We start from the raw sequence: 26,017 nt of genomic DNA, 5'->3' as shown, positions 1-26,017 counted from the left end.
CCGAAGAATATAACAAAAGTTTGTTTTTACCAGACCGATCAAAGTTCAGAAGCAACAACTTGACAAGTGTATTGTCAAAGCATCCACAGTCTAAAATCAAAACCGCAAGATGGACCTAGAATCTTTGGGCCGATTGTTTCAAAATCAACTCAAAGATTGGGGGCTTGTGGGGGACACATATCCCCCGGGTTCACTAGAAGGCTGGAAGGCCTCGCGAAAGACTCTGGGCCCATTATTTCGCAAGGCCACCCCTTCGTGGGCCAGGGGAGGAATCACTAGCAGAATGGATCGACGCAAGATTGGATCAACTCGAGCCCAGGCGGGTCAATGGATTTAAACGTTATCTGTAGCAATGATCCGATTCTCCCGCGCAGCGCCCTCATACGTCAGAACTGAACGAGAATAAGTCAGCAGGATAATAGGGAGATAATGAGATAAGTTCAGTCGGTTCACTATTACTTAGGAGCACATAATTATCGTACCCGCATGTAACGCCCCACGGTCGAGTATATAAGGCCTAGGGGGCACCCCATCAAAAGACAGGTCACTCATTAAGCCAATCTACTCAATTCTCTAGCATCCTTCATACTAGAGAATCCCCCTATAACCCACCACATAAATATCCACACCAGGAAGTAGGGTATTACGCCTCTCTAAGCGGCTCGAACCTATAGAAAATTGTCTACTGCCTCTCGTGCGCTCAGCACGAACCATCGAACTACAATCGGTTACACCGTCCTACCCAAAAGCACCTCGAGGGGTAACCCCGGGTGCGCGGTCGGGTCCCAAACACTGACATCAGCCGTCACAGCTCACCCCACGTAGACGACGCCCATGTGACCTCTACACTCTAGGCACCGACGCTCTTGGGGCCAAGAGTAAGGTTAAGACTAGGAGGAAGTGAGTTTGGGTATGTGGACGATCAGCTATGTGAACTATGTTATGGACTACGTGTTGTGGACGATATGGACTATGTAATGACTGTGATGTGGACTGTGAGGTGGACGATATGGACTATATAATGATTGTGATGTGAACTATGTGGACTTTGTGATATTCTGTGTTTATTTTGATGTATTATATGCTGAAATATGGTGATATCTTATCATATGTGATTATTGCAAATGTGATTGTTAATAAAACAAGGAAAACTCTTGCGATTTTTTTGTGAATGGGAAAAAACATGATAATGCAATAGAAACAATATGAATCTGAAACATTATGGTTTTAAAACATTTTGGATGTAAAAGTACTACATAATACACTACTAGCTGAATCAATCAAAATCGCAATTTCTAAGTAACTCACTAACTCATCATCAGAGTCATCCGTCTCGCAATCCTCAATGACAACTTTGTTCCACTTGCTGCATTGTCCTGCATTACACTCTTTTGCCTTTCTCTTGTAATATCTGGCTTCTGCTTCATCTGCAGCTTGAGAGAATAGCTGGTCCTCAGCCTCCATTTTCATCACACTTCTACTTGTAATAATCAGCCTCTGCTTCTTTGGCGACCTGAGACATAAAATCGTCCTCCTCCTCTTGCACATGTAATCCTGCCTCAACTAGCGTGATGAGCTCAACCAACCTTGATGTGTCATCCTCATGTTCCCCATGTAATCCTACCTCAACGAGCACGATGAGCTCACTCAATCTTAATGTGTCCTCCTCCTCCATCAGCTCCACAGTCACCATTTTTCTTGAACGTATCTTGCACGAGCCTCATCTGTGAGATATTTCACGGCACATCCAATCTCTGCAAATATAATGAGACAAATAAGTTTGCAAATACAAGATAAATACAATGTACAAGCAAAACCAACATGTCTTTTTCTCACTCACTAGCACTCAGACGGCCAGCAAGATTCCCCAACATTTGTTTCTCAGCTCTAGCCGCCTCCCATTTCCTTGCATCTTGTGCTCTCTTCTCATTTACTGCCTTCAATCTCCTTCGAGCAACACGCATCGGACTGTCATAACACATTGATTCCACGAACCTACGCATCTCTTGTCTGCAATATTTAATGTAGGAATCGACGAGCTCAGATCCACAACGCATCTTCAGTCCCATTAGTCTCTTGGACTTTATTGTATGCATCACCTCTTCTTTCTCGGCGTATCTCTTCCAACTGCATTTTCTCGTCTCCTACACGAAAAACAGTAAGTACGGATGCAACATTACAACTGATGCAAAAAAAAAGAAATACCAACCTCATCGTAATATACCATATGTTCACAAAAATAACCCACACCAAGCTTGGAAGGAACTAATCCATACTTAGTTTCAATACCACATTTGCAGAATACTGTATCGAACTTCAACTCTTCCGCCCACTTATTTTTTCTTTTCCTTTGCCTCTGGCTCAGGCCAATGGGACCTAAGACCATACAACCACTCTCTGAAATTACACTTACGCGCCACCGTATAGTTGTAGGAGAAAAAATGAGTAAATTTGTTCAAAAAATAACAAATTTTTGGACATTTGTTATGCACTCACATAATTACGGTTGGGACACACGAAGTACTTCGCAGTGACACAACACGATTTCCGCAATCACAACTAGGCAGAAACTCCAGTCGTCTTTCTGTGGCTATGTCATTCTCCTCATCCGTCATCGGTGGAGGGTTCGGGGGAGGAAGCACCCAACGCTTAAAACGCTCATTAGTATTCCTTCCGCACAACCAATTAGCGAAAAAGAGATACCGAGGGTCAAATTTATTAGGACTGTCGATCCACTGGAAAAAACACCTCAAGTGCTCCTACAAAAATGGAATGAAGTATTAGTACACATCTAATAAACAATAATAACACACAAGCCATAAGCTACGTACGTTAAAACCGCCACAAAGGTAGAAGCAGCGAGCAGCCGTGTCTGGATGTTTGGATTGACATAACCAAGCCGTGTCATAGTCACAATTAGGCACATGAAGATCAGGAGGAACATGAGCATCCTTACTAGATACATCCGGATATTAATTCCCTAGGACAACCTCTCTTCTGCCACAACGACTCCCGATACATGTCTTTCATCTAACAAACGATTATATATTAACACTACTATATATAAATAGCATAAATGGTTTTAACTTATAAATACATGTGGTGTCATAAACTACATAACAGACTGCAGTCATCATATGAACCATATATCCTAGGAATCATAACTAATAGCAATATAAGCAACAATCAAAACTAATTAATTGAAACCATACAACGCAATATACGTAACAAACGAATCAGTGAGACATCATACCTTGGTTTACAAAGTTTCCAACTCGAATACGAAGATTGGAGCACCTCTATGCGGTATGTAAGAAGATTGAAACGAGGAATTAAAATGTCTAGGCGCAGTTCTCGACCACGAAACGGTTGATTTATAGGCGTTCCTAGCTCGGCGCCAAGATCTGTGGCACCGAGCTAGGGGGCCACGTCGGCGCCTCATCAACTCTCCGTGTCAGCTGGCCAGGTTGCTTAGCGCCATAGGCTACAACGCCGAGCTGTGTTACTTCGGCTCCATAACCTATGGCGCCGAGCAAAGGGTCCAAAATCAGAATTAAGTCATTCAGGGGTCTAAACGTGTTTTTTTTCGAAAAAGGACTAAGATACAAAAAATCGGTTAATCCGGCTTCTACAATATTTTGTCTCTATGGATTGCAATTGCAGCAGTCCAAACAGCTGCAGGGTAGCCGATGGAAGAAGGTAGTCAATCCACTTATACACTTTAACACCCATACTCACGTTCAGACAAAGAGAAAGACACAAACGTGGAAATAAATAGGTGGAGTCACAAATAAAGCCTCTGCCAGGATTCGAACTCGAGACCTCTGGCTTTAATACCATGTTAAAGTGGACGACCCAAAAGCTCAAGCTGATGGAAGAAGGTAGTCAATCCACTTATACACTTCAACAATTTCTAATACTCAAACCAATCCAATGCTTTTTTTTACAACTGCGCATTCAAGCTGAAGTGCCCAAGGCCACAAACAGAACAAATGTACAAATCACCATTGTAAAAAAACATTCTTAGTGCTCACAAGCTCTGTGTACTCGCATAATAATAACAACAATAATAATAATACGATCATCACAGGCAATGTTATTACGCTGTACATGGACTTCTCTTTCTGTAATTTCAGATTTTTTAGTTCCATACAACAAGACATGGACACTCGTTGGCCAAATTATCCATTCCCAGTTCCAGGTTAGAAAAGCATCCATCCAGCAAGTATAGCATCTCAAGTTCGCCAGGCAGACGACGTCTCCTGATCAACGTTCTCTTCCCACCAGGTAGCATTCTGCATCACAGAAACTCGGTTACTATAGCTCATGATGTCTCCATGATGTGCTATAGTGAAATGTAGTTTATGCAAGTAGGCGCTTTGAAGCTGCAGCCAACTGTTTAGCTAGGATGGGATGAACCTTGTATCCTCTTCTGAGAAATTCAAGGGAGCTTCCCTCTTCTTCTTGTAAACCAATAACTCTCAATAGTTCTTCTTTCGCCTAAACAAAGAGAAATTGCGTGGCAGACCCAGCAATCTCGAACAAGTTAGTATCTTTTCCGCCACCCAAACACACAGGAGAGCAGTAAAAAGTAGAGAAAATGTATTCGAGTAGCTTATGGTATGACCTGTCCCAAAGTGAACCGAGCTTCGCTCTCAGCGACACATGCATAGGAACCATCAGCCTGCTTCAGCATGACCTGCCAGGGGGCTGAACAAATAGTAACCCAGTAGATAAGTAGCTGCCGGTGCTGATAAATAGGGATGAGATTCCCAACCAAATGATTGACTTTGCATAATTATTTACTTTGATCTTCTATTCCATACCCAGCACTGTAATCTTTTCAAGTGAAGAAATCGAAATAAACCCACCAACATTTACCTGGGTATTGGCGGAATACAGCTCCACTATAATTCACTATGTATGGAGCAACTGCGATTGTCTACACGGTTAAGGGAAAGTAGTCATAGATGGTGCAAGAAGCTATAAACACAAGGATGTTTCTAGATGGATAAAAGTAAGACAGATGAATACTTTGGAATAGTCACGCTGTCTGATATAAAATACTGGGGTGAATTGAGAAAGGAACCGGTAGTGCAGATCTTTTGGGGGGAACCCGAGAAGCCCCAGGTCAGAACTGCACCGTGAATTGCATAAGTCACTGCCTCATAAAGCAACAGGCTATGGTTTGGGATATATGAGACATACCGCAATGTATCTAGTTCGAGATTGAATAGAAGGGCTGGAACAGATGTGGCGAACTTTTCCTGAAATTAGCAAAAGCACGAAGACAGAACCAAATGAATGTGCATATAATACATACAAGCACATCACCAACAAATGAAGCATTATATTCTAGACATACCACATACTTCTCTATAGAAGCAAGGTCACGCGTGCTGCTGTTGATGAAGATATATAACGATGGTGGTTCATCAGATTTCCATCTACCTGTATCCACACCAGGCAACCGGTTATGAATAACTTATTCATAATAATAGCATTAAAACTGACAGATGTTCGTCATCCGATGATGGAAGGAGAACTTATGCTTGATTTATACACACTAATCGGTCATTTCATTTCCATTTTTCCGGCTGTGATAATTCATCGACACAAAAAAGATTGCTATTTACTAAAAATTGTAAAGAATCAACACATATCCTCAGCTCATGGCCTTGGCATAAAGTGTTCGTCAATCAGTTAGCACCTCTGAGGAGATGGGTTCCATGCAAAAGAGTGTCATGAAATCTTTAACAAAATAATATCATCAACAATGTCAGTTTAGAGTAGAGTCGCATGGCTATTGCTTTCATCAGTTCATTTGGATCAAGATATGTTACCTTCATTGTCATCTGAGAAGTCAAAATCCAGGGTGTTTCTTATTGATTTGAAGAAGCTGTTGACAGGGTCAGTGGGTACATCATCCAGGGAGCTGATGGTTACACCCTCAATCTAAAGACGACCAATTAAATTACGTGCCACTGAGATAATGAAGCAAGTCGTACCAGAGGTCAATTAAGAAAAGAAAATGGACCTTCTAACAACACCACTTACCGTGTCTATAGCTGTCTTGAACAACTCTGATGCCCTACGTTTTTCAGGTTGATCAGGAAACACCTGAAATCAACTAGAAGAAAGCAAATGAGCACGGTTTTGCATGCCCAGAGCGTGTCTGCATCAGGGAGGATAGCGTGTGAAGCTTGAACTTACTATACAAGACCTAGTCCCCTTGAGCTCTTTGAGCTTCCTAGCAACAACGAGAGCAAGCTGGATGTTGGCATCGATGAACTCATCTGAGGAGCCCTGCAGGAGTCCGGCAGGATGATCAGATCGAAACAGAGCAGCTGAGATAGACAGAGAATAGAGCAGTGGCATATAACCCTCCCCCCCAATACAGTAATGAACTAATGATTAAGTGATAGCCATTGGCCTTCTTCCTTTCATGTTTATTTATGTCACGATACCATATAAGTAATTAAATTAAAGAAAAAGAGTAGTGTGTAGATAGAGTGATGCATTCCTTTTTTACCAAGCTTTTGGGGAGCAGATTAAAGGGGATGTAATCAACCTTGTTAGAAAATTTGAAGAGGGTGACCTACTGATGACCTGAACTTGGATAGACTGAATTATGCAATGATAACTTTGATCCCTAAAGAACAAGATGCCAGACCTTGAGAAGTTTAGACCTATCAGTCTTATCAATTGTATCTTTAAGATTTAAAGTGGTCTGCTTCTAGAAGATGGTATTGGAAAAGCTAAGAATTTAAAGTGGCTGTTAGTGTGCTATAAACATGTGACAGGCATGAAAATCAACTATGATAGGAGTGGTCTGCTGTCTATTGGCCTGGAGGAGAGGGCTAATGAGTTTGCAAAAAAAAAAAAAAAAAACTTCTGCTGTAATCGCTGTCTTGAACGCTTTAGGGTCAATAAATAAAACGGTGGAAACCTTTTCTCGAAAAAAAGAAAAATAAAAGATAAAGCGATGCACGGACATAAAGCGATGAGTAGATAGATATACCTTGTAAGAAGAGATGCTGCTTGGCAGAGGCCTTTTTGATATGGTATGTTATATCGCCACGGTAGGGAAGCAGGAGCCGTCGGCATGGCATGAACCAACAAGGAAACTGAGAATGAGAAGATAGTGCAGGAACGGTGGCAGCAAGCGAAGGTAGCGCGGGGGAGCGAGGTTAGCTCACGGGAATTCGATCTCGAGCCGGGTCTTGCCGTCGTCGATGGCGCAGGCGAGGGAGCGAGCCGCGTCGGTGACGAGCACGTCGTAGGACCGCGGCTTGTACACGGACACCCCGGCCCTGAGCGCCTCCACATCCCCCGTCCCGGTCGCCGCGTCCGCGCGCGGGGAGACGGCTAGCCGGCGGCGGCGCCGGAGCTGTGAGGAGGAGGAGGCCGTGGGTAGGCGGAGCGTGGCGGGGGAGGAGTATGCGAAGTGGTGGGGCCGGAAGCGGCGGGCGCAGAGAGCCGTGGGTGGCGGGGCGGCCATGGCCATTGCGTGCGTGCGTGCGCTCCGTTATGCCGCCTGCGACGAGGAGTGGAGGAGAAAGGAGACGACGGGTCGACGGCACAGCCGCACGCTACCGCGAGGCGCAGGGGCCAATCGAGTCTACTGCCAGGTGGGACCATGATTAATATTTAGGGTGTGCCGAGGAATAAAAAATAAAAATGGAGGTGCGGGGAATCGAACCCCGTGCCTCTCGCATGCGAAGCGAGCGCTCTACCATATGAGCTACACCCCCGTTATGACGAGAGTTTAATTAGTTATATGTTCTTTTTAATTCGCCGCAAAGTTACATTTATCAACACCGATCAGTTTGACTGTTTGAGGCCCATTCCACCCGAGGTCCCCTGCCATCTAGAGGGATAAAAACGGACGTAAAAAATTCTGACTCGACCTATTTTCTATATTTAACACGTTCATGTTTAAATTTTCGGAAAAATACAGATTCTAGATGGATTCCGGGTTGGAAGTATGCGGGAGCGGGATATTAATGGAAGTACTTTTTCGTTCAGATTGTCAAGATCCCATATTCAGTCGGGATATTTTCGAATTTAACTCGGATATAACCCGGTCATCCGTCGGTCGTCACCCCGTCAGGCCCAAAACTGTCAAGCCTGATAGGCCTCCAAAGCTCCAGTCCAGCCTCCACACAACACAAGTGAAACTGGAAACTCCAAGTCCAAATCCAATCTTCGCCTGCCCGCTCACCACTGTCCGCCGCCTGCGAAAGTAGCTTAGGCTGGCTGCACCAGCCCTCTCCCCTTGCATGGCGCCTGCAAGGGGCGCTTCACGCCCGCAGCGCTACCCCTGCAGGGCCCCTACGAGCCGCCCCCTTCTTTCTCCCTCTGGATATAGTGTTTCACTATTCACACCCTAGCACTGTTCATTCCTGTAGCAGTGGGTCCACGTAGTCCTGCAAGTTTGGGCCGTGCTTACTAGGCCAGCACGAGCCCGGCACGAAATATAAGGCACGTAGCCCGGCCCAGCACGAATTAGAAAAAACCGGGCTAGCACGGCACGTTAGACGGGCCGGGCCGTGCTTCAGCTGGTGGCCCGACGGCCCAAGTAGCCTGGCACGCCTTCGTGGGCCGTGCTCGGGCCAGCCCGACACGATTTTTATTGGCCAGCCCGGCACTGCGCTCTATCCCTCTTGCGCTCTGTCTCAGCAGCGGCGTGCTACAGGGAGGATGCAAAAGGCCGATTTCCACGCGCGGCCCAAACTTTTCTGTCTCTAAAACAGGATCTTTTGTGTCTTAGCCCATTTGAATTTCCACGCGCGGGGGCGGGGGGCATGCAAAAGCCTGCGGCGTGGCAGCCCATTTGAATTTCCTTGCGTGCATGTGGCTGGCTGTAGAGAAAAAGGAGGGGAAGGCCGAAGACGCAGCAGCCCGACAGCGACCGAGATGCAGAGGCCGATACGTGCCGTGCCTGGGCCAGCACAGCCCGACGGAAGCCCGTCGTGTTTTAGTGCCGTGCTGTGCCTTATTTTTACTCACTAGGCCCGATAAAGTACGACCTGATTCTATTTCGTGCTTGCTAGGCCCGACTAACTGAGGCCCGAAGCACGACGGGCTCGGCCGGCACGGCCCAAGTTGCAGCACTAGGTCCACGAGTAATTATCAGTAGATGAAAAATTTAGTACATGAAAAGTAAGTATAATAAATGATATTTTATGGTTATAGTGAGTATAAGGGAAAATATAGGGGATCATTGCGGAAGATAAAAACGCAGATGATGAAATGTTGATGATGTAACACAAAAATAATATAGGGGAAAATTTAGAGAAAATGGCTGCGGATAATCTTATATAGATACCTCTTCTCCACCCAACGACTTCCCCATGCTGTACACTGACTTCGACCTGCTGACCGACTTCCCGGAGCCGACGCTGGACTTCCTCGCGGACATCCCTGAGGAGAAGCTGCTGCTGCCGTTCCCCGCGGGGAGCCCCGAGGAGTGCCCGTTTGACACGGAGGTGGCGTTGCCGACGAGGTGGCAGAAGGTGGACGACTTCTTCCAGGACATCACCGAGCTGTTCCAGATCGACCCGCTGCCCGTCGTCCAGCCTGGTAACCCCTCTCCCTTGCGTACCGATGGTACCATCTACCAGACTACCATACGTGCGTATGTATTTAGGCCACCAGTTTCCCATCCTTTAGGCTTTAGTGCTATGCTTGTACATCAATACATAGACACACAGGGATACACTTCCTCTGTTGCTCAAGTGCCTTACCTTCAATTCTACCGTACTTGTGTTGTGTATTTGCACTGCGTGTATCGGATGGAAAGCTGGTTGTTTATTGAGCGTTTGATTGTTTGCAGCCATCGAGACTCGAGATGTCTCGCTCTGTAACAGGACCCAGAGGAGGAGCACGCCATTCCGGCTCCATGCCCGTGGAGTCAGAGACCGAGAACAACAACCTCGATATGGAAAGCAAGTTGCCACTGCCTCCATCGCAGTCGCAGCGACCACCACTAACTGCTTCTGTGAGAGGTAGTAGCAGCAACTATGTTTCAACAGGTATGTGTATTTTTTCTTGCCGGTGAGTCGTTAGACTGTGAATGAGATATTGAGATTTTAGAGTAGGAATGTGTCTAACAGTGTATTGTTAATTCTTTGAAAGGAAACAAGAGAAGAGAAAGTGAAAGCTCTATGGGTGTGCCAATTGGTCAATCGTCATCTTCAGCACCATAAGCTGAAAATAAAGATGCAAATGAATTGGTTGTCGCAGGCACAAGTAATGCTTGTAATATGCTGTAGCTGTTGTTGATATAGCGAGCCTTGATGACGATGACGAGGACATGCAAGAGGAGATGACTGGAATAGGAAAGAGACAAAAGTGGCACACATCTATTGTGTGGAAGTACTTTACCAAAGAAACTGTGAAAGTGGAGGTGAATGACAAGAAGTATGAGCAGTTGTGGTCCTACTGCAACTTTCCAAAATGTAAGCAGATATATAGAGCTAAGTCTAATCATGGAACAAATGCATTCCGCAACCATCTAAGGTCACATCACAATATTGTCAAAGGACAGCTAGAACTAAAGGCAGAAAAGTATCATGGAAAAGATGACACCACTATTCAGCCTTTTAGGTATGATCTAGATGTTAGTCTTAGAAAATTCTATATCGTAATAGACTTGATTCTGAGATGGTGGAAGCTCTAATATGCACCAAGGATTGGATCAATGCAGTAAGAAAAGGTAAATGTCTGTCCAATTATTCTTATGTATATACTAGTATAATGCCTGTGCGTTGCGACGACACAATCATATTTGATGATAGGTGTATGACCGTGCGTTGCTACGGAGTCAATAGGATAAAATACATCGATATGCAAAAACAATAATTATTATTCTATATAGCATCACTAAAAGTATATATTTACATACCTTAAAAGATATATACGATTGTACATGTGCTTTGTCATTGATTAAAAAAAATAAACAATGATAAATCTGTAGCGAATATTAATCAACATCACAAATTAAAACATGCTAAATACATAACTGGCCCAAAGTTCTTACATAACTGAATACATAGCTGACCCAAAATTCATACATCAAGTATATTTCTTCTTCCTCGGTGTAATTTTCTTGACGAACTGCCTATATAACACAAAATGATCAAATATATATCGATCACAAATGCCCAAATAAACCCAAAGATACTGACATTTTGCTCACCTTCTAGTCAGTCGATTAGGGATGCCCTAGAGAATTTTGCTACACTTTCTTGCACATTTTCATCAACAAAGACACCACTAACTCAATTCTACGGATCGAGTATAGAAAGCAGGGATAAAAGCATCTTACTGTATGTCCATGGCGTCAGCTGAGATGGCTTCTGGTGAGAGGGGGACACCGACCACTTTCTCTTGTATCAGCATCTGCAGGTAGTAAAGGCTGAAAGAATGAGTAGTTTGCATTATCACAGTTTAAAGTGATGATACCCATAAGTGTAGCTACAAGCATCCTCCTCCCTTTACATGGATCTGAACCATCAAATGAAGATTTCTGTCTTAAAAAAACAAAATATGTTAGGTGCAATGAACTAATTGTATCTCAAAAATTAAGAGCCTGGAACATTATGGCATTAATTTTTTTTGTTGCTGCTTCTCATAAACTAAAGTACACATGAGTATGATCATAAGATAGGCCACAAGCTATACTCACTCAACATCTGAATACTTCTATGGAATTAAACTATTGCAAACTTGTACCAAAACAGATTATGGCAATCAACCAAAGCCGGTAAAATAGGTTGAAGACCTTGCATTACCATCTGTAGTTTACAATACTTAAACACTAATTTTAGTTGGCGTCAATATAACTACCAAAAATGAGTGACCTAGGTACATTCGAAAAATTAAGCATGACTTATGGCTACAAGCAAGAAAATCTAAACAACAAGATAAACGCATAGAACATATTTTGGCCTTGATTCTTTAAGAGCATGGTGAAAATACTACTAACAGAAATGAAAGAAAATGGAAGAATAAAGAAAACGATTTACAGGAGTGACTACAATATATGTCAAATCATATTCAAATAGCTAGACGTATCACACAATTAACATACTACTAAAATCAGTGATGTTAGCCTAACTAACACAAGTGCTGGTAATCGAAGTCACTAACCACATCCCAATCTAGAAGCCCCACAGTCTATTCGTGAACTGCACGTCATCATGTAAATCTAACACACTAATGCTATGACCTTAAATTGGGAAATTCAAACAACCAAAAAGGCCAAAAATATTTATTCCATCAACCCATACTTGTTTTTTAGGCCCACACAAACAAGAAGCAAGGAATCGCTAACTTCTACACCCAAGTATTTTTGTTTTGGTTTAAAAGGGCTCAAATTCTCACCTGAAATCCAGAACAATTACCAAATGAGATAAGCATCAAACATCATTTAAATATAGGGACTCAAGCCTTGTTCTTAACCTTTCAAGGCAGAAGAGAGAGCACTTAAGCTTTCAAGGCAGAAGAGAGAGCATGCTTACAAAGTCGATCAAATATATTTCATAGAAATACTCACTCTAGAAGATTCAAGTCGATTGTCCATTAAGTTGTTACACTCTCTCAGAGTTGCCATAGTTTCCATCATGGCACTCTTTTCTAAAGTTTCGAGATAGTCTCACCACTCTTTGAGGCATCAGCCTAAAGGTTACAGTTGTATTGTTGCAGGCTGGTATTGTATTATTGAAGCCTTTTATTCGTGTCTTGGATCATTTTTAGCTAGTTTAACACAACACATATTATATAACAAATAGGTGTAGAAACCCATGTAAAAATATTCAATAAGACTATGTTCATCATTTCTCAAAAATACATTCTATCAACCATTACCTGCTCAATAAAACCTTAGCATCATGAGTGACCCTTTCTAGGTCCACAGTTAGCACATCTCATGATCTCTCAGCTGATTCCCTTTACTGCTTTACTTTCTCGTAAGATTCCATAGTGATCTGCCATATGTAAAATTGAGAATATAAAATTGCAGTCGAAAATATAGAAGTTATCACACAACGGCCCAACAAGATCACCCCTCACCAGTTTTTAGGCTTCTCCTTGTTGAAGCTCTCCTCTAGAGACTCGCAACGCCCTGTCAAGTCCAAGCTAGTAGCTTCTAGCTCTTCAATAGCAATGTTGTGCTAGGGCTCTGCAAGGAGGATGTGAGAGTAATAAATATGAATGCGAGAAAATAAGGGATACAAAATGTTTTTAATTGCTAACCAAAGAAATCAAAGATAATATATGTCTCTATGAAGCCCAACATAATACCCAAGGTAGGTTGCAGAGGAAATTGCCAATAGAAGTGGTGTTGTTAAATCATAGCTCAAGTGAATGTAGCTGCAGAGTAAAGGCACATTGTGCAGGTGTAGAGTGCAATTCAAGTGAATGTAAAATTAGTGAAGCAAAACCCTTACCCTAAAAACAAGTTAATTTTTTAGTGGTTTCCCATGATTTTACCACGAACATTGTTTTTTAATGTATAAGACTGGGTATGAATATTTCCTCTGCATAAACACATTGATGCATAACTTCGTTCATGGTTCTACATACCTGACTTCAAGGATATGTAACAGACATAGGTTTGTTCGTCCTGGTAGTGATTCAGTCTTATCCTAGGTAACCATCAAAAGTAAATATACTGTGCAGTAACAATCAACTGTGACTACCCTCCTCTAACTTTAGTACCCTGCAACTGCCCCTCACCTAAGGTTATCGCTATGACTCCATGGTGGCATTTCGTATTGGAAAGGTACTTCCTCTCTGTGGGGGACAGATATCCCCCGGGTCCACTAGAAGGATAAAAGACCTCACGAAAGGCCCAAGGGCCCAATAGATCGTAAGGTCACTCCTTCATGGGCCTGGGGAGGAACAATCAGTAAAGCAGATTGACATAAGGCCGGATCGGTGCAAGCCCGGACGGCCCCACAACGTTGAGCAAGCAACCACAACAGAAGATCCGACTTTCCCGCGCTGGAGCCCCGTACAACAGAACCAGGCGAAGATAAGTCGGCAGAACTATAGGAAGATAGACTCAATCAGTTCACTATCTCTTAGGTGCAGTTTGTTATCTCATCCGCATGTATTGCCTCACGGTCGAATATATAAGGCCTGGGGGGCACCCCTTCAAGACGATCGATCCCACTACTCAGCCATCCACCCCAACTCTCTACGTTCTAGCTTTAGAGAGCTCCCTTGTAACCCATTACATAAAGCATACTCGCCAGGACGTAGGGTGTTACGCATCTCAAAGCGGCCCGAACCTGTAAACACTGTCCATTGTTCCTCGTGCATCTGGCACGAACCATTTAGCTACAGTCGGCGACACCGTCCTACTCCTAAAACACCTTGAGGGGCAACCCCGAGTGTGCGGTCGGACCCAAAACACCGACAGCAAGCGCGCCAGGTAGGGGGTGTGTCGCCGATCTAAGCTAGCTCAATGGCCGTCACCTTCCACCGCAAGATCACCCTCCGTCCTGGATCTGTATTCTGCTTTGGAACAATCTCATCCGTAGCAGATGAAGAGGGAACTCTACACCGCATTGCAGATCCGCCAAAGAAGAAGTCTCCTCCAACAAATTCCGAGAATATCGGAGTAAGGAAAGAAAAAGCGCAACCTCCAGCGCTCCGAAAAAGGATCGCCTTCAGCAAGCCAGGGGCCGAGGGCCCGCTGACCCGGAGAACTCCACTGTCTACTTCCCCGACGAAAGAATGGACACAAATCGCAAGGAAGAAAAAGACCGGGAGGAAGCAAGTCGTTCTTTCTGTGCCTCCGCCCTCAAAGGAGAACGGAAAGAAGATTGCCACGACAGCCGCACCATTCTACCCCGACGTTCTTTTCATCGGGAGAGTGGAGTCGCCCCCCCGTCTCTGACGACGAGCCGACCGCGCCCGGAGAAGAACCACCTCAGCGGGAGTCCCGTCGACGAAGAAATCGGCGCCGAAACATCCAACGACATCATGAGGCCGGAGAGCGGGATCCAGAGCAGCCTGTCTCGTGGGACGAGGTCTCAGAGATAGGAGAAACTCCGGAGGAACGCGTCTTTAGAGAATGAAGGAACTCCAGACGGCGTGATCGCCGACGAGTTCAGGAACAAGCCGAGCAGGATGCGAGGCAACGCCGGGAAAATCCACTCTTCGGGCGTAACCTGAACCCCGACTTCGCCCGAGCCATGAACACGCCGAGTGATGTCAGAGGGGTACTAGCTCGGATATCTGATGGACTCCCTCGGACTCCCGACGCCGAGGGCTATCGACGACTGTTCACCCAAGCAGCCAACCATCTTCTACCTCTTGCTCACCCGCCGAACGATCTGCGACACGCCATCAACAGTCACCGGGACGCGCGAAGCTCCATCAATGCTTCACGTGAACGACGACATGAGAACGAGATCCGCCGCCGAGAGGAGTACGACAGGGATCATGGCATCCTAGCTCAGAGTCAGGCCACCAGAACCGAGTCAGCGACGGCCTCGACGGCGGTACTACCCAGGGACGGTCGAAGAACCACAACAACTACTCCCCTCCCCAGGACAGACATCATCCCCGACGACAGGAATACACGTGTGGAGTGTCTGCCCTTACTCCACGCCTTAGGGCCATTCAATGGCCCCCTAACTTCAAGGTATCCAATGTCGACAAATATGAACCTAAGCAGGATCCAGGGGGCTGGCTGGCCGTCTACACCACTGCCGCTCGAGCCGCCGGAGCGTCCGAGGATGTGATGACTGCATACTTACCCATTGTCCTCGGGCAAGACGCACTACAATGGCTGCGACATCTACCCCGACACTGCATCGACGACTGGAACGACTTCAGTCGACGCTTCACCGCCAACTTTTAGTCCCTCTCCGACAAACCAGCGCAACCATGGGACCTCAAATCCATCAAGCGCCGGGGGGACGAAACTCTCCGGTCGTACCTCAAAAGGTTCCAGACCATGAGAAATCGTATCCCCGAGGTCACGGAGGCGGCCATGGTCGAGGACTTCTACAGAGGATCCAATGACTCGACCTTCGTCCGAGCCATATTGCAGAAGGCGCCGACTACCTCCGAGCAGCTGTTCCAGGAAGCCGACCTCTACATCACCGCCGACGAGCGAGCTCAGGACCTCATCGGGGGAGCGAAGCCCGCACCGGCAGCACCACGACGCGACGCGAACCAGCAACCTGACAAACGCTGGGAGAAGAGACCTCGCAAAGAAGTGCACGCCGCCGGACCACCTGCCTCTCGCGCCCGGGGAGGACCTCGCGGAGGCGAGCGCACGCTGGACGACATCCTCGACGCCCAGTGCCCGTACCACAAGGACATGCACCACACCCTTCGGAACTGCAGGGACTTCAAGCACTCCATCGGACACGGCCGACCCTTCCAACCTCTACCTCCTCCTCCACCGCGGGGAGGACCAGAAGAACCACGACAACCCCAGCAGCAGGAGGAGGGATGAGGTGGAGCCTTCCCGCGCGTTGACAGGGAGGTCAACGTCATCTTCGGTGGAGACGGATCGTAGGAGAACAGAAGACAACAAAAGCTCAACGATCGCCAGATATTGGTGGCGACCACCGGTCCTCCCGCTCCGTACCGATGGTCGGAGCACCCGATCACCTTCACTCAGGCAGATCAATGGCTCAACTTCGACCACCCAGGCAAATATCCGCTCCTCGTCGATCCAGTGATCCGAGAGAGCAGAGTGAAGAAGGTGTTAGTGGACGGGGGGAGTAGCATCAACGTCACCTTCCCCCGGACACTCCAAGGCTTGGGAGTTCACCTCAAAGAGCTCCACGAGTCAGATACTCCTTTCTTCGGCATCGTGCCGACTGAAGGGGAATACCCATTGGGCCACATCTACATGCCCGTCACCTTCGGAACTTCGGAGAACTACAGAACCGAGTTCCTGAGGTTCGAAGTGGCGAACTTCGACTGCGGGTACAACACCATTATCAGGAGGCCGGGATTGGCAAAATTCATGGCCATTCCGCATTACAGTACATGATATTGAAGATGCCAAGACCACAAGAAATCATAACTGTGCGCGCTGACTTCCAAGGCGCCGTAGAATGTTTCCGAGTGGCCATCCAGGCGGCCCTCACCACCAAACCGTCGGCGACTTCTTCAACGCCGGCAAACTCTAAGCCTGAGGAAGACCTTGCGCCACCGACAAATGAAGCTCAAGCCGCGACCTCTATGCGGCCGACTGAAGAAACTAAAAGGATCAACCTGGGGTTCGCTGATGAACGCAAGACTGCCATCATCAGCTCCAGCCTGGACGATAAATAGGAAGGCGCGCTCGTCCAGTTTCTGCAAGATAACCGAGACGTATTCGCATGGCAACCTGCGGATATGCCAGGAGTCCCGAGAGAACTGGCTGAGCACAAACTGAAGGTCTATCCTCGGGCGAGGCCGATCCGGCAAAAACTACGTCGCTTCACGCCCGACAAGAGAGAGGCCATTCGCGCTGAGCTGGCTCGCTTGGTCGCGGCTGGGTTTATTAGAGAGGTGTTACATCCCGAGTGGTTAGCCAACCCTGTTCTTGTACTCAAAAAGAATAAAGTGGATTGGCGCATGTGCGTCAACTATACGGATCTCAACAAACATTGTCCAAAGGATCCCTTCGGGCTCCCTAGGATAGATCAGGTGGTAGACTCTACCGCTGGATGTTCTGTGCTGTCTTTCTTGGACTGCTATTCCGGATATCATCAGATTAGCTTGGCAAAGGAAGACGAGGAAAAAACAGCGTTCATCACTCCGTTCGGTGCTTTCTGCTATACCTCCATGCCATTTGGCCTCAAAAACGCTAGGGCGACTTATCAGAGAGCCATTCAAACATGCTTAGTCGATCACTGGGGCAGGCGTGTGGAAGCCTATGTAGATGATGTGGTTATCAAAACGGAGAACTCGGAAAACTTCATCGAAGACTTACAGCTGGTTTTCAACAGCCTACGGCAATATCGATGGAAGCTTAATCCCGAAAAATGTGTCTTTGGGGTGCCAGCAGGAAAGCTACTCGGATTTATTGTCAGCCACCGGGGAATTGAAGCTAATCCGGATAAGATTGAAGCTATCATGAAAATGGAGGCACCACGATCACAAAAGAAAGTTCAGCGACTTACCGGATGTATGTCAGCCCTGAGCAGATTCATATCCAGGCTGGGAGAAAAAGGTTTACCATTTTACAAGCTGCTCAAGAAAGTGGATAAGTTTCAGTGGACTTCAGAAGCACAGGAAGCCCTAGAGGCACTGAAAAAATTCTTGACGACACCACCAGTGCTGAAGCCGCCGTGGCGAGCCACGTCAACTCAACCAGCTGAAGACTTGCTGCTGTATATCTCTTGCACGACTCACGTGGTAAGCACCGCGTTGGTAGTCGAGCGAGCCGAAGAAGGACATGCCTACCCAGTGCAACATCCTGTTTATTTCATCAGTGAAGTTCTGGGTCCCTCAAAGAAAAAGTATCCTCAAGTTCAGAAGCTATTATATGTAGTACTTCTAACTGCCCGCAAGCTACGTCACTACTTTGACGACCACAAAGTCATAGTAGTCACTGGTTTTCCGATAGGGGATATTCTTCACAACAAGGAAGCCATTGGCCGAATAGCCAAGTGGGCCTGTGAACTGGGATCTCATGACATCGAATTTCGACCTCGCACTGCCATCAAAACTCAAGCGTTGGTTGACTTCGTATCAGAATGGACTGAACAACAAGTACCAGATAACCCAGAAACTGCAGAAGTATGGCGAATGTATTTTGATGGCTCGCTAAGGCTGCAGGGAGCAGGCGCGGGAATTCTCTTCACCGCACCTGGAGGCGAGCACCTCAAATATGCCCTCCAGTTGCTATTTCCAGCCTCCAACCACGCAGCCGAGTATGAGGCTCTAATTCATGGACTGGACATCGCTATGTCACTAGGCATCAAGAGACTGATGGTATACGGAGATTCTTTGGTAGTCATAAGCCAGATAAACAAAGAATGGGATTGTTCAAGCGATTCAATGGGAAAGTACTGCGCTGCCGTCCGAAAACTAGAAGATAAATTTGAAGGTCTGGAATTTCATCACATGGAAAGAGATCGAAACACGGCAGCCGATGTACTGTCCAAGTTAGGGTCCAGTCGAACTCAGGTCCCACCTGGAGTCTTTGTACAAGAAATACCACAACCAAGCATCTCAATGGATCAGGCAGAAGAGTGTAATATCGTAAATCAACCAGAGTCAGACTCTGATGACTGGAGAAGGCCGATCATCAGATATATAAATAATGAAGAGGAACCGGATGACAAAAATGCAGCCGAGCGCATCGCTAGACAGTCAGCTCACTACACACTCATTGGGGATACATTATACAGAAGGGGTGCATCAGGCATCCTCATGAAATGCATTCTCTCATCTACTGGGAAGCGACTTCTAGATGAGGTCCATGCTGGGCAATGTGGAATACACGCAGCATCCAAGACACTAGTCGGGAAGGTCTTCAGATCAGGATTCTATTGGCCAACAACGAAAAGTGACGCAGCCGAGTTAGTTCAGAGGTGCGAAGCTTGCCAGTACTTGTCAAAGCAACAACATCTACCAGCACAGCAACTGCAGACCATACCAGTAACTTGGCCCTTCGCATGCTGGGGACTGGATATGATTGGACCTTTCAAGAAAGCTCAAGGAGGATACACTCATGTACTGGTAGCAATCGACAAATTCACTAAATGGATAGAGTTCAAACCCATTGCTTCTTTAACCTCAGCTAAGGCCGTGGAATTCATACAAGACATAATATTCAGATTCGGGATACCGAACAATATCATAACTGACCTAGGATCCAACTTCACAAGTTCGGAGTTCTTCGATTTCTATGAGCAAAAAAGCATTCAGATCAAGTATGCTTTGGTAGCACACCCAAGAGCCAACGGGCAAGTTGAACGAGCTAACGGGATGATATTGGAGGCACTCAGGAAAAAGGTCTTCGATAAGAATGAAAAGTTCGCAGGAAAGTGGATAAGGGAACTGCCCTACATCGTTTGGAGCCTAAGAACCCAACCTAGCCGAGCTCTGCATGGAAACACTCCTTTCTTCATGGCCTATGGGTCAGAGGCAGTATTACCCGCTGATCTAAAGTTTGGGGCGCCAAGGTTGATCTTCGAAAGCATAGCAGAAGCCGAAGCTACTAGGCTGGAGGATATTGACGTACTCGAAGAAGAACGGCTGAATGCAGTAATTCAATCAGCACGATACCAGCAGACTCTGAGACGCTATCACGACAAGGCCGTACGACAACGATCCTTTTCAGGGGGAGATCTCGTCCTCCGCCGAATTCTAATGGGGGAGGGACGGCACAAGTTGTCACCCTCATGGGAAGGACCATTCATAGTAGCAGAAGTCACTCGACCGGGATCATATCGTCTCACTCAAATGGACGGCACAAAAATTGGGAACTCCTGGAATATAGAACACCTCAGGAAGTTTTACCCCTAGCTGTATTTCAAAAGCTATCGAGACGATAATGTACTCTATAAAATAGGAAATATGTCATCAATAAAAAAGGCTTCAAGAATACTCAGTTTGTTCATGATTGACCGGCATTCTTATTTAACTTGGGGTGACCACTATGCCCTGCTAACGGAGCAATCGGCTTAAGTCGGCAACGACCTAAGACGATGCAACATGCTCGCGCTTACTTAACTCGGGGTGACCACTATGCCCTGCTAACGGAGCAATCGGCTTAAGTCGGCAACGACCTAAGACGGTGCAACATGCTCGCGCTTACTTAACTCGGGGTGACCACTATGCCCTGCTAACAGAGCAATCGGCTTAAGTCGGCAACGACTTAAGACGGTGCAACATGCTCGCGCTTACTTAACTCGGGGTGACCACTATGCCCTGCTAACGGAGCAATCGGCTTAAGTCGGCAACGACTTAAGACGGTGCAACATGCTCGCGCTTACTTAACTCGGGGTGACCACTATGACCTGCTAACAGAGCAATCGGCTTAAGTCGACAACGACTTAAGACGGTGCAACATGCTCGCGCTTACTTAACTTGGGGTGACCACTATGCCCTGCTAACGGAGCCATCGGCTTAAGTCGGCAGCGACTTAAAGACGGTGCAACATGCTCATGCTTACTTAACTTGGGATGACCACTATGCCCTATTAACAAAAGCAATCGATTTAAGTCAGCAACGACTTAAGGCGATTTCACATGCTTACGATTACTCATATAGGGGTGACCTCTATATCCCGTAAACAAGTTTCAAAATAATCACACAACATTTTACTCCAGCAAATTTACGTACTGCCGAATTCTAAAACAATAGGAGAGTAACAATATCATTCAAATGCCGAACTGGTGTCCTCTAACAGATATCCGATCATGATAACCGCGCGCTCAAAGCACGCAAATATTTCTCTATTTTGCAATATCTTTCTCAGGAGCAACCGACGAAGAAGGGCGACTTGAGGAATCAGGAGCAGCGTTCACGTCAACCCTTATATCGTCGGGAACAACCACGCCGGGTCTCCTCATCAATATTCGCCCCGCGCGAATGGCTTTATCCATGGCTCTGTCGCGCTGGGCCCTCAGAGTAATGGAAGTTTCTTCAGCAACTTTGGCAGCCAACTGAGCGGTCTCTAGCTCCTGGGCGATGGACTTCTTGGAAGCGTAGTTCTTTGATAGCAGCATCCTTAGCCGATATCAACTGCCTGAGACGGATCACGTCATTCGTGGTTTCCTGCAGCTTACAACGATGATTGTCTAACTCCTCCATGGTAAAGCGATGGCTCCTCTCCAGGATGGTCAACGAGTTGCTAGAATCACGATATAGTCTGTCAAGATTGTCGCGAGAAGCAACAAGGGCACGTTTTTCTTCCTACAAACAAGAATCAGCTCCTTCAAACATCAAGCAATCAATAGGAACACAACAATACAAGGCACAGTTTCATAAATCACCTTTTCAGAATCAAGCTGAGCGCGAAGAGTAGAGTTCACCGTGTTAGCGTCACTCAGAGCAGCAGAGACCTGGGCCAGCTCAGTCTGGCTTTGAGAATACTTTTCCTCAAAATCAGAACACCGCCGGACCAGTTCGGCCTGACCTTGAGAATGTTTTTCTTCAAGAACGGAAATCTGCCGAGCCATATCTAGCGAGAGACAATCAAGCAAAAAGGGTCAAAGTGTAAAGCAGTTCAATAAGGTAGACGAAGAGAAGCAAAAGAGCACTAACCAGCATTTGTCGCCTCCAAGTCAGAGACACGATGTTGAAGCAACACCGGATTCCAACGTGCCAGAGACGAAGCTCCTTCTGGAACAGAAGCACCTTGCAACCTCAGCTGACTAGCCATCCCGTCCACCAATGCCTGATATGGAGAATAGATGAGTGTAATGACAGCAGTTCGTACGGTGTGAAAGTCAGGCTAGAATATATCACAGTACCTGGAGGTTGGAGAAGAACGAAGGGACTCCCAAATCGTGAGAGATCAATTGATGACTTGGCATAGGGTCACCACCCGAAGCAGCTCGCAATGAACCAGCAGGAACCAACTCAGTGCCATCAACAGAGCCCAAAACTGGGTCGGCGGGAACTCTAGCCTCTAAAGCGACTCCCTGGCCCAAAGCTTGGGCTACCACCATGCAACCAGAGTGTGGAGGAGATCCTGCGTGAACATCCATGGAAGTACAAGAGGGAGACCCCGCTCGGACACCCTCGGGGGCTGGGCCATAGTTTGCGCTACCCACTTGAGCCGGATCATCTCCGGCAGTACCCTCGGGGGCTGGGCAGTGGCCTGCGCTTCCCACCCGAGCCGAATCATCCCCGGCAACACCCTCGGGGGCTGGGTAACTGTCAACACCATCCTTGAGGACCAAGTTCTCTGCAGTAGCCACCTCTAAGGCTGAGGGTCCCTCAGTTACTTCCATGGGAACAAGACGATCCAAGTCAGTTTCCTGACCCTCAAGACCGCGCTCCAAGGTCGATGAGGCGCGGGACGCTGCCCGGGATGACCCCAACCCGGCGTCGAGCACATCAGCACAAACATCCGTCGCACCATCATCCGCTGGCTCTGATAACAGATCCTCTGGAACCATATCTTCAAGAGTCTGATCAAAGTTCGCCAGGGACAATTCTTGTAGACCAATGAGGGCAGACAGAGCAGGAGAAGGAACTCCACTACTTTCCCCACTGGCGACATACTGCCGACTGTTCTTCCGAGTCAAAGGGACCTCATCTTCTTCCTCCCCGTCGTTTTCATCAGCAACACAAACAACACCCCCATTGGGATCAGCAGCAGATGGAGCACACCCATTGGGGTCAGCAGCAGATGAAGCACACCCATTGGGGTCAGCATCAGTAAATTCAGGCACAGGCACTTCCTCAGCAGCAGGAACCGAAGGGCCAACGTCCCGATCCAAACTAGATACTCGCCGAAGACGTCTCTTTTTCTTTTTCTGCTCATCAGCAGAAGAATCAAGTTGATTGGCTCGGCAAGGGCGTCTCGGGCGAACACTGACAGGTCTCTGAATATCCAAGTTTGTACCAGCTTCTGGGAGAGGCGCCACCACCAATGTCCCAGCAGGAGCAGCATCAGAAGAATCCTCAGCCAGCATATCAAGCATAGCACTTATCTCTACATCACTAGGATCCAAAGGCACCTCAAAGTGGACCTGCCGTTCATCATCAGGAATTTCCCCGAGCGAGGCAACCAAAGCGCTAACTTCTTCGGCAGAGGGTCACACTCTAAGGCCCAAACCGCCATCAGCGACAGGTGGATTCGACACAAAAAGAGTGAAGGCCTTGGAAGGAGACAGGTTCCAGGCTGAGTATGCCACTGGGGCACCAACATTTGATACCTTGCCTCTAAGAATCATTTCAAGTCGGTTCACCAAGTCTACAGCGGGAATTCTTCTGTTGGTAACCCGAGTTGAGTCAGCTAGACCTCGGTACAGATAAGCTGGGTATGCCCTGTCCTTCAACGACTGAATGTTCATGAAGACAAAATCAACAACCACAGCCTCTGCAGTCAGACCCCTCTCCTTCAGCAGTCCAACTTCAGCTAGCAAAGCCCCCGCCTCAGCCACCTCCTGATCCGTGGGGGACTCGGTCCAACTTGGAGTGCGAACATCCGGCTGTCTCCCCGACCGTGGGGGGAGAGAACTTCCGTGGTTCTCAACAATAAACCACTCCAAGCGCCATCCCTTGATACTATCCTTGAGAGGGATTTCAAGATAGTCAGTCTTCCTCCCAAGGCGCATCTCCAAACTAGCACCCCCAACCAGCTGATGCTGCCCCCCGGCCATCCCAGGGCGACAGTGATACAAGTACTTCCACAGTCCAAAATGTGGCAGGACGCCAAGAAAAGCTTCGCATAAATGAACGTAGATGGAAATTTGCAGAATGGAATTGGGATTCAGATGGGTCAAATTAAGACGATAGAAATCAAGGAGGCCACGGAAAACGGGAGAAATAGGAAGAGCGAGACCGCGGAGAAGAAAAGGAACATAAAACACGAATTTGTGGGTATCCTCTGTCGGGACAGTGACCCCGTGGCAAATCCGCCAAGAACAGAGCTCCCTCGGGGGAAGGACCCCGATGGACACGAGATGGAGAAGGTCAGGCTCGGAGACAACAGACATATGGTTACCCGCGAAAGGCAACTCGCTGTTAGGGTCGATAGGGGGAATCATCGCAGCGGATGAACTCGAGGCCTTTCGCTTGGGCGCCATCTCAACTCCACTGGCGAACAGAGCGGGACCCGAATTGCAGAGAGGATCTGGAGGCAGGAAAGCAAGAACTAGGGCACGGAAAGCAGAGGCGGCTGAAAGCGCAGTACATATGGGATATTCCCAAGTCAGATACCGTTTCCAAAAAGCGCCCAGTCAGCACCCGGCGGTTACTTCTAAAACACCGTCGTGCCATGTCAGCACCCGGCGGTTACTTCTAAAACACCGGCGTGCCATATCATTACTCGGTGGTCACTTCTAAAGCACCAGTATGCTACATCATCACTCGGCTATTATCCTCAAAGTGGCCGACGCAGTCCGTTCTAACTCGGCTGTTATTTCTAAAACGCCGACGTTACCACCAGTCGCTCGGCAGTTATCTCTAAAACTCCGACGTCGTCTTCAAGTCACTCGACAGTTATCTCTAAAACGCTGACGCCGTCCTCAGCCGCTCGGCAGTTATCTCTAAGACGCTGATGTCGTCTTCAGTCGCTCGGCAATTACCTCTAAAACGCCGACGTCGTCTTCAGTCGCTCGGCAGTTACCTCTAAAACGCCGACGTCGTCTTCAGTCGCTCGGTAGTTACCTCTAAAACGCCGACGTCGTCATAAGTCACTCGGCTGTTACCTCTAAGAGCGCCAACGTGGTCATCAATCATTCCGACGCTGACGTGGTTTCGTCATCACCCGAACGCTATTTCAAAAGCGTAAATGTTGACAACAATAGCCCGGCCATAACCCCTAAAAGCGGTGATATGATGCCCGAGTTACTCAGTTACTATTCCAAAGGAATCAACTTCACAAATAAAGCAAGCAGAGGAATGATTCAAGAACTCTAAGTTATGCCACAAACATAACAGATAGAGAACATCACGGGCAATAAATATCACGACAGAGATCAACTGACTACGAAGCAAAATAATCAACACAGGAGGAAGTGAAATCATTCTTCATTAAGGGAAGTTACAGTACTTACAAATCAACTCATTATGAGTTGATACTTCCCTACTGCTACTACTACTACTATGCTACACTATACTACTCTACACTACTAAATACTACTACATTATTTCATTATACTACTTCTAACCTATACTAACATCTAAAGACCAGTGGCATCTAGCCACTGGCCTTGTTGCTGCCCTTGCTGCTGCCGCCGCCGTTGCTGCCCCTGCTGCTGTCGCTGTTGCCGCCCTTGCTACCGCCGTTGCCGCCCCTGCTGCCGCCGTAACCGTCATCGTCGCCGTCGTCACCGTCGCCTTCGTCGTCGTCGTCGCCGTCTCC

The 26,017-nt window shown here is 47.2% G+C and overlaps 1 protein-coding gene, 1 long non-coding RNA gene and 1 other non-coding gene across 4 annotated transcripts; 1 reads left to right on the top strand and 2 right to left on the bottom strand.

The window, feature by feature from the left end:
• Nucleotides 1-4,010: 4,010 nt before the first annotated feature.
• LOC100217070 (uncharacterized) lies at nt 4,011-7,603 on the bottom strand. Of its 2 annotated transcripts, NM_001365860.1 has the most exons (12): nt 7,200-7,603; nt 7,022-7,052; nt 6,214-6,306; nt 6,058-6,120; nt 5,844-5,955; nt 5,366-5,451; nt 5,209-5,267; nt 5,035-5,137; nt 4,882-4,942; nt 4,628-4,710; nt 4,420-4,500; nt 4,011-4,295 (listed from the first exon to the last, which is right to left on the bottom strand). In NM_001365860.1, the coding sequence occupies exons 1-12, from the start codon at nt 7,505-7,507 to the stop codon at nt 4,236-4,238; spliced, it is 1,140 nt and encodes a 379-aa protein (NP_001352789.1). In that variant the 5' UTR covers nt 7,508-7,603; the 3' UTR covers nt 4,011-4,235. The 2 variants fall into 2 exon arrangements, 1 of the variants encoding a protein (NP_001352789.1); NR_158643.1 differs by having other exon boundaries at nt 4,046-4,295; nt 4,882-5,137; nt 6,058-6,130.
• Nucleotides 7,604-7,681: 78 nt separating this feature from the next.
• On the bottom strand, nt 7,682-7,754 carry TRNAA-CGC (transfer RNA alanine (anticodon CGC)). The gene has a single exon. It is a non-coding gene; the product is annotated as a tRNA-Ala (tRNA).
• A 1,604-nt stretch (nt 7,755-9,358) lies between these two features.
• LOC103626527 (uncharacterized) lies at nt 9,359-10,706 on the top strand. Its single transcript, XR_002261962.2, has 3 exons — nt 9,359-9,585; nt 9,839-10,037; nt 10,141-10,706. It is a non-coding gene; the product is annotated as an uncharacterized lncRNA (long non-coding RNA).
• The last annotated feature ends 15,311 nt before the right edge of the window (nt 10,707-26,017 follow it).

This window comes from Zea mays, chromosome 5 (assembly GCF_902167145.1).
Source record: "Zea mays cultivar B73 chromosome 5, Zm-B73-REFERENCE-NAM-5.0, whole genome shotgun sequence".
NCBI classification, from domain to species: Eukaryota; Viridiplantae; Streptophyta; class Magnoliopsida; order Poales; family Poaceae; genus Zea; species Zea mays.
Note: the sequence above shows the minus strand (reverse complement) of the source record. Positions and strands in the feature narration are given on the sequence as shown.